Here is a 13,336-nt window from a genome sequence, read left to right as displayed (position 1 = left end):
CCATAACCTAATAATTCTTGTGGACATACAATAAATGGCACATTGCCTATATGCAGTTCCAGTAAATGATGTATTTTGGTGCTCCTGAAATGTAATAAGTACAAATGACTGGTTATGAAAACCCTCGGCTGTAAAAGCCATGGGAAGCTTTGATAGGTGACGATTAAACAATAAGCTTCAATAAACCTCTATGCTCCTTTACAGTGTAGTTGGAAACTATGGTTACAAAGTGCTCTTATGTTCTTATGCAACTCATTGGACAAAAAAGTTGGTTCCTGATGACATCAAACCTTTTATTTCATATAACATTCAAATAAAACTGATGCCTGGATATCAAATTTATTCTCGTTACAGATGTGCTTAAATAATAAAGCACATTCTATCAAATACTTTTCAGAAAGTTAATCAATTACGATCAATATTTTTCACTTCATAGATTAAGTCATGAAACTTTTGATTGCAAATAGAGTAGATAGTATCCAGTGCAGTGGAATAGTAGTAATAATGAAGGCCAGAGGTTTGGTACTTTTAATACAATCCAGAAAAGGTTTATAACAAAAGTCAAATATAGCTCATATTGTATATATTTGTTAAAACAGAGGTAGGTTTCTCCAGGAAAGTTCTCAAGATTGGCTTTTTCTTTATTTCTTTTATTTTTTTATTTGGATCTCCTTTAGCTTCCACACAGTGGTCGCTAGTCTTCCTGTTGAGGCATTTCATCTTATGAACGCAGAATTTGCCATGACAAGTGTTACAATGAACTGAAGTTTGAAGTAGCAGAAAAAAATGTTGACATTGACTTTCTCTGACAAAACAGCCATCCAAATGTTTCTAGAGCTGACGGTGATTGTTTCTACATTTTAAAAGTTGTGTGCATCTCTAACACTAAGGCGGTATTTTGAGATTACTCCATGTGCTTGTGCTCGATTGTGAAAGTTAACATTATTGGTAAGGATACTTTATCACTTCCTGTTAATTGATTCACTCTTGTTATAAAGTAAATAAGAGTATAATCTATGCTTTCTCACAATTACCGACAGTCGTCAAGAGGGGGCGCTAATAAAACAAACAAGACGCCAATTCTAAGACACGAAGAAGAAGACCTCCATTGACTGTTTCCAAGGAGACCACCGATACTACTGAGCGCTGGTCGGAGCCGACAGGTGAGTTAGCTGAAGCTGGAGACTGAGTTTGATGTAACATTACGACATGACAGCACACTGCGTTACCGACGTCTCTTATACACGAGTTTGATCGTCGTTAAACCTCGTCCCACATGAGGTCAGACTCGAGAAAGCACCAGAGGTTTGACGTCAGCTAACATGCTAACGCTAACTAGCCAAACAGCGTTATCAGCAGACGAGGAGCGCTGTTAAATAACCCTAACCCATCGTAGACTGTATATTTAGGTTACCACTGATGAAGCTAATATATATAATTTCAGCTGCAATCATTATCAGAGGGAGGTGGTCATAAGTTTGGGTGTTTGGAGGCACTAAGCTTGATCTAAATTATCTTTTGCTAAAAGGTAACGCTAGCCACCTGTTAGACGTATGGGAGGAGTTACATAGTTATGTCACACCAGGAGATTAAAACACCTGTCTCATGTAATGTAATGCAATGTAATTACTGCTCTCTAAAGGAATACTACCTATTTTAAAAGTGTTTCGTTTGGTACAAGCTGCTAACATACCACTGGATGTTGTCTGCCTGTTTACATAGAAGAGCAATTATCATACAACGTTGTATTTTACCACAAATTGTCCTCAAGGAACGATTCAACAACTCACTGGCACAATGTCAACAACTAAATGTTAAAATAATAAGATTCACACAGATAGTAGCTGTTGCAGACTAGGGATGTAACTAATTGTTATTATTATCATGGATGAATCTGACGATTATTTTCTTGATTAATCGTTTTCTCTTTATAATGCCAGAAAAATAGTTACAAAAATTGCTTGTTAAATTTTCCAACAGACCAAAGCCACATCTTTGAATGTCTTGTTTTGTGTGACCAACACTTAAAAATCCAAAGATATTTAGTCATGTGTGGTAAAGAAAAGCATAAAACAATTCTCATATTTGAGAAGATAGAAATGGCAAATATTTGACAGAAAATACTAAAACAATAATTTGGTTATCAAAATAATTGCTAATGTATTTTTCTGTCGACATATTATTACAGACATTTCTTTTTTTCTCAGGGCAGTATTCTGTGATAGTGATCTGACTTTTTTTCCTTATTCAGGCAAAGACCAACGATGTCATTTTTATTTGACTGGATCTACAGGGGATTTAGTAGTGTTTTACAGTTCTTAGGTAAGTACTGTCTGCTGTTTTGAAATGGCAAAAAAAGAATAAAATCCCAAACTTATAAAAAGCAGCAATACCACCAGTTTACAGTGTTAAACTATTGACATGTAAATAGTATTTAAATGCTGTATATGGTCCACGTGGTGGGCTTGGTCGAAATAACAAACTAGTACATAGTTAGACCTCAGAGTAATGTATAATATGAAGTAATGGGATAAAAAGTACATCAGTTCTTCCATCTGTGATTTCTTCCAGGTCTGTACAAAAAGAATGGGAAGCTGGTTTTCCTGGGCCTGGACAATGCTGGTAAAACAACACTGCTGCACATGTTGAAAGATGACCGACTTGGCCAACATGTGCCCACACTGCATCCAAGTAAGGAGAGATATACAGTAGACAGTAATGTGCCATACTAGGGTGGTGTGTTTGCCTGTGTTAGTTAGTATTCTAGTTTATATTATACCACAGTGTATTATAGTACAGGTTGTATCATTTTGCTCTTTTCTGAAAGTATAGTACATATAGCATCACCCCTTTATGTTGGTCTGTTGGTTACTACAGGCCATTAGCAGTATTGGCACCAGTACTATGATACAGTCAGGTGCAATCATTTTCCTTCTAGGGGCTCAAGATCTTAAGGTTTTGAGCTGTTTTACTTTCCAGCAGTTGAGCCTTTTGCTAGTTTTTGGCACTTTGACCCTTACATAATTGCAGTGTTTTGTGTTGGCATGGAGTCTTTGTTTCATGTGAGCTACTTGAGTGAAACTGAAAGCTGTTTGTTTAATGAATAAATAACAGATAACTGCTTTTTAAAAGAAGTTAAAACAAACACGCATGTAAAGGTATATATTTCCTCCTCCGTTACAGTGATATCATCATGTATCATAGGTGAGACTCTTGCATGTTGTAGCACAGAATCGCAAGTATGGTGATACAGTCCTTATTGTTGGCAAAATATCATGACAGTATTGGGTCAAACAGTCATAACCACAATTATTTATTAATTATTTTCTTTCCCACAAAGCTTCTGAGGAACTGACAATTGGTGGCATGACATTTACTACATTTGATCTGGGAGGACACGTACAAGGTGAGATCTTCATTTTTGCCAATAATGACACACTATAGAAAAACAGTACGTCATTGTCATGGTTTTTTGTTACTACAGCAAGTGAAATCTATTGTCTGTGACAGTAATTTAAGATTCAGCTCAGATTAAACTGTAGACTGTTGCACTGCCACCTCAACGCTACACAGATGTATAGTACGTTATCAGGAGAAATAATTGTGTTCACATTCTCTAATTTATTTTGTAATAAAGAGGAAAATTGCAGGGAAGAGGTTTGCAGTGGATATACATCTGCTAGATCCTAATAAACCTATAAATTGGTGTTAATTATTTGCTGAAAGACAAAAGGTAGCTCTTTTGTCACAGCAGACATTTTGACCTGTCGTCGTAAGAAAACACAGGTGTTTTTAGTCACATTAACGATGCCTCCATTGTATTCTGGTGTCCCAGTGTGACAGCAAGCCAGAATACCAGGGCCCTGAAACTAAAGCAGCTAAATGCAATCTAATCAGTAATTGTATCATTCACACCATACTGAGTGATAAGTCAAACTCTATTCTGTGAAAAAGCCATATCCCTGAGCCTTTCTTCAACTTGCCACATGTTGTCTTCACTTGTGGCTGCCACATGGTGTCTCTTCAGTCCCTGCAGCGCTGATGGGTAATCACATCTGATGAGTTGCAAATCAACTCAGATGCAGCTAAAAAGCTTAAATATTGAGACATTTAAAGAGAAATTTAAAGGCAGGATGTGCCGATATATAGCGGTTGTATCAGTGCCACTAAAGATATACTTAAAGAAAGACTAATCCATTACAGTATCACATAAACGGATAAGTTAATTTTGTAAGAATTATCAAAGTATTCTAAATCTCTTGGTAAAACAGTGAACTCATATTTGCCTTGTAGAGTCAAAATTAAATTTTATTGTGCACCCACATAGGTGTTTTCACTTATGTTCTCTTGAGCTGTTCTCAAGACTGCGTGGGTGTGTGCCTGCTGTGCTTGATTGACAGCTCCATCACTCTCCTCCAAGCTTTGTTGCATCTGTTAAAGCAGAACAGTTTATGTCATTATCATTGTTATTAGTGCATGGAGTTTGGTGAGTTCACATAATTCCCAGCACAGCTCCACCCAGCTTCACCCTGATTAGAGAATAGAGAATACAATGCAAAAGACACATTTCACCAGTTTCTGTTTAAAACTGGTGCTTTACAAGATGAAAGTAGTATTCACTATCATCTTGAAGTGCTGCAAGGACAGCTGACTCACCAACTGTTTTTCCTTTGTTTATAGCTCGAAGAGTTTGGAAGAATTACCTGCCGGCTGTGAATGGAGTTGTCTTTCTTGTAGACTGTGCAGATCACGACAGACTCACAGAATCTAAGACTGAACTCGATGTAAGATTAACCATCACTCTCACAAGCTGTTTCCATTGCAAGGTACTGACTGTCGTCTGTTAACAGTTAATTTGTGATGATTGTGCTGCTCTTGTATTTCTAGGCTCTCCTAGGAGATGAAACCATAGTCAATGTACCAGTGTTGGTGTTGGGTAATAAAATTGACCGCCCTGAGGCCATCAGTGAAGGAGCACTGAGAGGAGCTTTTGCTCTTGATGGTCAAGTTACAGGAAAGGTAGGCCTTATCTTTTAATTCTCAGAGATAATATGATCTCTCCATGTATGTGGCCACATGTCCTGGTGCCTGATGACCATCGTCTTCATTTATCCTTAATGTGATCAACAGGGAAATGTCTCTTTGAAGGAGCTGAACATTCGGCCGCTGGAGATTTTCATGTGCAGCGTGTTGAAAAAACAAGGCTATGGGGAAGGTTTCAGATGGTTATCACAGTACATTGACTGACATGCAGGACCGAAGCTTAACCAGAGCAGGTTTTCTTGACATGTTTTCATTAAGCATGACAATAAATTTGTCTCTTTGCTCATGTCAATCAGTCCAAATTTCAAATCTCATTAAATTATAATACATATATTTTTAAAAAGAGCAAATTCATTTTAATTCTTAAAGCATTTATTCAGGGTTTAAAGGTTTCTATGCAACATTTCAAAAGTGCTTCATGGTGTATTAGAAAATGTGAGAATTAGCTGAGTTGTCAATTTGTGGCATTTTAATTAGATCACATTATAATTACAATACATGTGCAATCACACAATGTGCAAGAATGTAGATATGTAGACATCAGTGTTGCATTATTTATTATTTAATAGACTAACTGCGTGAGTTAGAATTTGTTAGGAAGTGAGTGATGAAAATGAAGGACTCATGGTGATTGTGGTGACTAGTATATTGCTTGTCTGACATCAGAAGATGGTAAAGGTGGTTGAATTAAAAAGTTTATAACAATTAATTATAAAAATAACTGAAACAGAAGAGTAAGTTTAATTTATTTAGTTTCATGGTACACAGCCACCGCCTTCAAAATATATAGCTAATGACTTTGGGATTAAAAGGGAGAGAGACTGAACTCCAACATAACATATCTTCCAGGCTGAATACTGAGCCCAAATAACGTTAAATCCCCTTTAGATCCCAAATAAGACGAAGAGACAGCATGTCCTGCAAATAAGGGCAAAGATGCTGAAATATACTGAGTCAAACTGAACAGCTCACTGATGACTGTGTTGTGATTAATGTGCTGCTCACTTTCAGTGTCTTGATGGAATCGGCTTGTTTAATTTTAACTCTGACAGTTACATCTTTTCCCATGTGTTGACCCAAAAGTGACGTTACATGTTGTGTTGAAGGCAGCTAAGTTTAAGAGTGCTAGTTGGACTAAAAGAAGTATTTATTATCTTTGACTTTGGTATGTTCATAAAGAATTTTTATGACTGTCAGTGGCTGCCCTTGCTTTATTATAGCATGGAGACAGTAGTAATACATTGTTCCTGTAATGTCAGGAAGCAATAATGAAGAATGACCAACTGTACTGTAGCAGAGAGAGTCTTACCGCACTGTATTTGAGAGCAGGAAAGATTATACACAGGTCCAAGTCTGTTTATTGAAACCTGTTTATCTTTTCAATAAGTATTAATTAGTACTGCATAAAATACAGTGTCTCATATCTCTGCATAGCATTGGTTACAATTCTACTAGAAATGAGTATGGATTAAAGTCAAGTTTGAAGTGGCAATATTTTAAATAAGAGAATAAGTGAATAATTTATTATTTATTATTTATTCCCTTATTCTAGAGCCTAAGCATTATATTGTCATGTAATCAGCATGTAGGCTGTACAGTATTAACAGGGTTGAAGTGCTGCAGGTAATGTACTTTTTGACTATCTGAAAAGATATGAGAGTGCAACCTGCAAACATTAATATGCAAACGTGTAAATTAATATTCTAATATTATTCTGGATACTCAAATATTTTTGTTGTTTGAGCCTGTGGATGCTGGAAATGAATAATGAGGAACAGAAGCATGTTATCATTGTGCCCATTTACTGTTGTCTGCATCCCATGTTTACAGGGTAACATTTTAAATATTCAGTTCTTCTTCTTTGAAAAGTGATCTGTACCAGTCACTGAACTCCTGTAAATTATGTATAATACCGATGTAAATGTTTGTACAGTAAATGCCCTTTAGCTGACATCAGAAAGTAACTTGAATGACTATTTTCAGCAATTACAGTTTCTGTGCAAATAGTTTCAACTTGAATGAGAGCATCTAAATATAAAATAAGTAGGATGGTCCATGTGATGAGCTGTTGTAATAAAATCTGCCTTTTATAGAGTCATCTGGGTGAGTGTTTTGTTTTTTATTTCCAGTTGCAGTGTTTTTTAATGTGCTCATATTCATTATTCAAACAGAATTAGTAAAGAATATACGTTTTTGTTTGGGAGCTAGAATTTTACATTCTCGGAGGGTTTACAGAAACAATGCATGCCTGTGTCTTTGACATGTGTTAGGCCTGACAGAGAAAGACAAAAGGTCCAGCTATCAGAAGCGAAAAGGGACAAATACTTTTTTACTGTTGTGGTTGGAAGGCCCCGTACACTTATGCCCAACTCCATTGTGGCATCCCCCGAGGCTCTGTCCTGGGACCCTTATTATTCACCACCACTGCACTTTTCCATGTTTAATTCTCATTTAATTAGGTTGTTTGTTTGTTTGTTTGTTTGTTTGTCTGTTTACTTTTATGTCATCGTGAAAAGAAATCTCTAAATATAACCATCAAACAAAAATAATTCATGTGACTAAAACAGAAAGTTAGTAGAAATCCAAAAGTCAAAACACTGATTTGTAATCCAACAATACATATATCATTTGATTCATGAAAGTCCAATAAAATATGTACAGTCTATGGTCCCCACGAATGTGTGGATGGGGGGGTGGGAGGGTGGGGATGTGTAATTGCAGTAGGTTGTGATAGACGCCTCCTAAATAATGAGATGATGTGAGATGCTGCTTTTGCAATCATTTGTTTTGTTTTTTTATGTCACTACTTCCACTATGATTTTAGATCATTTTAAATCCATGTTAAGCCCAGTGTGATGGACCCTGTATCTTATGCATAGTCTTAGTAGCCTGTGTGTCGACCACTGTGGAGCCAGAGTGCTGTAATTTTTGATTCCGTGGTGCTGTCAGATGAGGAGAAAGGCTTTGATGCTTTTATCCTCAGGCTTAATTATTGTGATACACTTTATTTTGATATCAACTGGCTTCATCTATTGCAGAGCACCTTTTCTAGGTTTTTAAAACACACTCCAAAAGAAGTGATCACCTTACACCAGTTTTTGTTGCCATTTACAGGCTACCAGTCCCTTTCAGATCAGGTTTTTAAAGCACTGCACGATTAGGCTCATACTTAACTCTCCATGAGTCTGATCCACATCAGGACCCCCTGTCAGGCTTTTGTCCAACTCCAACTCAGACATGCACAGTCAGTGTTGGCTTTGAAATCTGAAATGTTATATATCTTTTACATTGTGATTAAGTAGTGCTATGGTATTGGCTGCCAACCTGCTGTAATTTGTTCTTCTAGCATGAGGTGGCAGCTCAGCACCAAAATGACCCCCACAAATATCCTGATCTGCTTGAAAGAATCTCAACTGAGGAGGAAACTGTAGCTTTCAGCCTCTTCTTGTCTGTATTCCACTGCAGGCTCCATGATTGTAGATGATGATGAAATTAAACACAATCAGATGTAATCGCGTGTCTAACAGGCTGTAGCTGAAAAAAAATCTTCAGCAATCAGTGCCTCACACACCGGGTGGGGAACCAAAAGGTCATAAGAAAGTAGTTCTGTGCTCTAAAATATTCATTATTTACACATCCAGCTTATGTTTTATAAGCAGATTACTCCACATAAGGTAGGCTTACTGCAAACAGCGTTGGTTTATTCATGGCTCTGCTGTGGTGAAAAAGCTGAGTGCTGCAGTCGCTGATACAGATCCTCTCCTGACCACAGCGAGGACACAAAAAAACACCTGCCTTCGTCTTACAAATTCATTGAATTCCCCCACCTGAGCACAGTGTTCCTTTCTTTACAGAAGGAAATGCTGTGTGACTTGGTGGCAAAGTAGCTACAAACCCCAACTAATTTCTCCCTGGATGATCATTTTCGACCCTGAAATAGTTAGAAAAGATTCAAATCAACACACAGCTTGGCTCCAGTGCCTTTATTAGTAAAGTGCTCAGCCTAGAAGTACATTCTTATTCACTAACATGCAATACTAAAAACAACCAAATATCTGCCTATCAATAGCATGAATGAAGATATGGCAACAATATTCTCATAGAAAAAAAAATTACAATGTGAATTCAAGTATACACACAGAACTTCAAGTAATGCACACATTTTTTTTTTTTTAATGAACACAAAATACAGATTTTCAAGTTGCAAACTCAGAATAAAACGTAGTTGTGCCACATTCTTTGACATGATTTCAGAGAGAGCAGAGGACAGCGATTAGTGGTTTCTACTGTAGGTGCAGTTCTACAGATTTTCAATAAAAGTAATCCAACTGGAAATATAGGTCCTGTATTGTTGTGTGTATCCACTAAATTCATAAAGCATGTACAATTTAAAAACTGCCATGACCTGTGGTGCCCCTTTATCATAAAGGTAGCTTGAAACCATAGTCACCTGAAATCCTCTAAGCTTGCTTCATAGATAATGTACACTGGATTTATATACAGAATCAGAATCACTTTACAAATACTTAACCACATTGCACTGAACTGCTTTAAAGGAATGGTTCCACATTTTGGGAGAAAGGCTCATTTGCTTTCTTGCCAACTATTAGAGAAGATTGATACCACTCCCTCTCCTGCAATATTTGACCGCTTGTGAAAACAAGTTGTGAACACAACAGCAACATGTCATCACAGTTGCTTATTTACACATTCAGCAGTTATGGAGCAACATTAGCTTTCATTTGGAGTCATATTTCTGTCCATCTGATGAATAAAAGTGAATAAAAGTCCCGTTTTTGGTCTCTACCAACTCCTGAGAAAAATATCCTGCTCTTTAGCTGCTGAATTCTCCGCTATGTTCACCACTTGGTTGCTACCTGTGTCTGGCTGCTGTTTGGTGCTGAGCACATAATGTACAGTTAAAAACCTTTTCCTGAAAACAAGTTGCTAAGAGCAGTAAGAGTGAATCACAGCAGTGAATTTACAGACCAGACACCTAAACAAACTCACTGTGAAGCTCTGTAAAGCCAAAGAGAGCTGCCAACTCATGTCTCTACAAGCAGCACTGTCACATTGTTTTCACAGAGTCATCTGATACATTGTTATTATGAAAATATCCATCTCAGTCATGTAAAGACTGGAAGCGCTGGGAAACAGCAAATCTGACTCTGAGAAACAGTAAGATAATCCATCTACCAGCACCTTTAAAGCTCACGAACTAAGATGTAATATCTTGTTTGTTTAATCGGTACACAAAGTGTGAAAGCGACAGTTTGTATTTTTACAGGGTGTTATGTGCTGGAGTATTTCTTTTCTTAGAACAGTGACTTCCCGGCTAGTCCACCGCATGCTTTTTGGTTTTGTACGGATTGTTTTTTTATTTTCATCTTTAGACAGAGCCAGGCAACTGTTTCCACATTTCCAATTTTAATACTAAAAGAAGCTAAGCTAAGCCAACCGCTGCGTAGCTCTTGTAAGAGTGGTATCGATCTTCTCATTTAACTATCAGCAAGAAAGCAAAGAAGCGTATGTTGAACTATTCCTTTAAATTCTGATCTCTTGTCATTCCAGTGGGACGGCGGCTCTAATACTCAAGCAGTTGTTCACACAATACAAAATTACTGGTAATCTCTATATGCATAGATGGCGGTCGGACAAGATAGGAATTCTGATGGACTTTAGCTACCTATGGCGCAGTAGTCAGTGGGTCCTGCTTTTCAGGACGGCAAAACAAAAAGCTCTGTTGCTCAAAAAACAGAGAAGAGAATGAAGCAATTACACCTATCTAAGACAAAAACTGGTCATTATCTCATCACTGGACCTGCCCGTCACCACATATCCCACCAGGATGATACATAATTCCATGCCTCCTGAGTCCGATCCCAAAATCTTTTGCTGCTAGGAGAGAGCCATCCCTGTAGATTTTCAGGCCAGCAGCTGTGACATGGCTCTCTGTGTGGGGTCAGACAGTTCTACCAGATGTATCCTCCATCGTCTGCCTCACCTTCCTCTTCTTCCTCCTCTTCTGCCTCCTCACCGTTGTCCTCTGCCTCTTTCTCCTCTTCATCCTCCCATCCCACACCACTCCCAAAATCTCCTGAATATCCAGCCACTTCATCTGAAAAAAGGTAAATATATAAGAAATTGTTAAGTATTAGTGGCAAAAAATGAATTGGTAGTATTTAACTGACTGGCAGAAAATTTGCAAGCAAAAATGCCAAACATCTGCTCGTTTTAACTCTGAAAATGTGTTTGTTTGCTGGCTTTTATCACTCTAATTTGAACACCTTTGGGTTTTGTTGGTCAGAAAAAACAAGGTAATTGAGGAAGGGCTTTGAGAAATTGTCATTTTTCACAATTTTTGACCTTAATTGCAGAGTTAAAAAATGTATTAATTAGTAATTGATACCAAAATGACCATTTGTTTCAGCACAATTTCTGATACTGAGATCTAACACAAGGTTTTGAACAGATGCAGCTTTTATTTATCTACCCTGCCAAAAATCTCCATCTGTTAATTAATTAATTTTTTTTTGTAACTGATTCCTGAAAACCTTCAACACTTAATTAAAACAAATTAAAAAAAAAAAAAAACAGCTGATGAAGAAAGGAGATTACGACCTTCAATCATTTTCTAGAAATGTGTGACACGGCAGGTCAATGCACCAAAATCCAGAAATAAAAATTACGACTTCACAGACCAGTCACAAACAAAAGATGACTTTATAAGAAGGAGATTTGCTTGCAGTGCACAGTGTGAGGAAATATCTGTTGCCAAATGCCCCTCTCTTACCGCAGTCGGGGTTGCCATGGATTCTGGTGCCCATCATCTCTCCGCCATGCTGGTCGACACACCAGCACTCCCCTCGGCTCTGGTCACATTGCACCTTCCTGTAGTAGCCATCCTCATCACAGCTGGGAATGTACATCCCTACAAGGACACATGCAGACAGACACACACACACACACACACACACACACACACACACACTCCTAGATGTTAAATATTTATACCCTCAGCACACATTGCTGCCTCATGCTGATGCCTGAGATGAGCGCAGCATAAACGAGAATGCCAGCACGCCCTGGTGAACCTGTGATAAAACCATCAGTCAGGATGGAGGAGCAGCTTTTTGGCAGAGGATACCACGCAGACAGAGAGAGCTCGCCCTGCTTGTTTTACACAAGCATGCATATGCTGGTGGACGTGATTTCACACAGCACGTTGGTGTGGCGTGCTTCCTTGTTTTGTGAGAGAGGCATGTAAAAATGTAGTGACAGACTCGGTGACAGAGCTCCACTGTTCCCGCCTCCCTCAGGACGCTCTTGTCAAACCTGAAGTTCTCTAACAAGCACCCACCCTCCCCACAACGCCACTGCGAGAGAGAGAGAAAACACAAGCAATGAGACAAGTGGGCTTCAGGGACGGAGGAACGCATCTCTGGAGCTGAAGACTGAGAAGTAGCTGTGTAGCATGTTGAGCGTGCTGGGTTGATACTGCGGCGTGGGGCTTCCCAGGGAGCCAAATAGGCACGTTAGCCTTGCTCCTTCCCAAAGCCAGAGCTGCCCCTTAATCCCCCCCAGCCTGATTAGGGCCTAATCCTAGCTGTGAGCTTGTGATCTCTTTAATGAGGCTCCTCCAGCTCCTCGCCTGCTGCTCCAGGCACCTTGTTACATAGGTACACCCAGAGACACCGCGGCGAATGCAGGGGCACGCCAGCTAGATGGTGCATAGTGGTAATTTCCTGTCCAAAGGTGTTTCTCTGCACGTGTGGGGTTGAAAAATGTTCAGTCAAATACTTCTTGAACTTCACGGTGCTGTTAGGAGGAATGTATTTACCAGGCTTCTTCTTGGCCGCCTCCTGCACCTGGATCCTCTCCAGCTCAGCGAGGCACGGCGGCTCTGTGTGAATCAGAGAAGAAAAGTGATGACAATACCTGAAACTGCTCTCCCTCAAACTTTATCTCAATCAATGCCCTTCATAATTACACTTTTTCCCCACATTGATTTGTTTAAGAAGTCTTATATTTCATTCCCTCAGAGCCTGATCGATTGTCGAGAGCTTAGGTGAAAGAACATATGGATGTAGTCTGAGAATGACAAGGAAATCTCTAGAATAGATAGAAATAGAAACTAAGAGGAGAAAGTTTTCTCATCTGTACAGAATTTCTGTTGTGTTTGCACAAAACTAGATGAATTTATGGGATATTGTCAGTTCTCTGAGGCTTCACAAAGACAAATGCCTTTTATAGTGGTTTGCACATATATCTTTACATATAATATGTGTCCAAG

At 38.6% G+C, this 13,336-nt stretch overlaps 2 protein-coding genes across 6 annotated transcripts in view; one reads left to right on the top strand and one right to left on the bottom strand.

The window, feature by feature from the left end:
- The first annotated feature begins 1,080 nt into the window (after positions 1-1,080).
- sar1aa (secretion associated, Ras related GTPase 1Aa) lies at positions 1,081-7,141 on the top strand. Of its 2 annotated transcripts, XM_071463186.1 has the most exons (8): positions 1,081-1,163; positions 2,252-2,322; positions 2,572-2,691; positions 3,184-3,204; positions 3,341-3,406; positions 4,681-4,784; positions 4,888-5,019; positions 5,131-7,141. In XM_071463186.1, the coding sequence occupies exons 2-8, from the start codon at positions 2,265-2,267 to the stop codon at positions 5,245-5,247; spliced, it is 618 nt and encodes a 205-aa protein (XP_071319287.1). In that variant the 5' UTR covers positions 1,081-1,163; positions 2,252-2,264; the 3' UTR covers positions 5,248-7,141. The 2 variants fall into 2 exon arrangements, with proteins under 2 accessions (XP_071319287.1, XP_071319288.1); XM_071463187.1 differs by lacking the exon at positions 3,184-3,204 and having other exon boundaries at positions 1,084-1,163.
- Positions 7,142-9,011: 1,870 nt separating this feature from the next.
- LOC139608864 (testican-2-like) overlaps positions 9,012-13,336 on the bottom strand; it is a 45,088-nt gene continuing 40,763 nt past the window's right edge. For all 4 annotated transcript variants that reach the window (XM_071462975.1, XM_071462976.1, XM_071462977.1 and 1 more), the window contains 3 exons: positions 12,884-12,946; positions 11,837-11,974; positions 9,012-11,161 (listed from right to left, as the gene is read on the bottom strand). In XM_071462975.1, the coding sequence (XP_071319076.1) occupies positions 11,016-11,161; positions 11,837-11,974; positions 12,884-12,946 (347 nt within the window). In that variant the 3' untranslated portion in view covers positions 9,012-11,015. The remainder of the gene's footprint in view (positions 11,162-11,836; positions 11,975-12,883; positions 12,947-13,336) is intronic.

This window comes from Trachinotus anak, unplaced genomic scaffold, assembly GCF_046630095.1.
Source record: "Trachinotus anak isolate AG129_WGS33_773 ecotype Australia unplaced genomic scaffold, CSIRO_AGI_Tana_v1 ptg000025l, whole genome shotgun sequence".
Taxonomy (NCBI): Eukaryota; Metazoa; Chordata; class Actinopteri; order Carangiformes; family Carangidae; genus Trachinotus; species Trachinotus anak.
The sequence above is the reverse complement of the archived record's forward strand: the minus strand, read 5'-3'. Positions and strand labels throughout refer to the sequence as shown.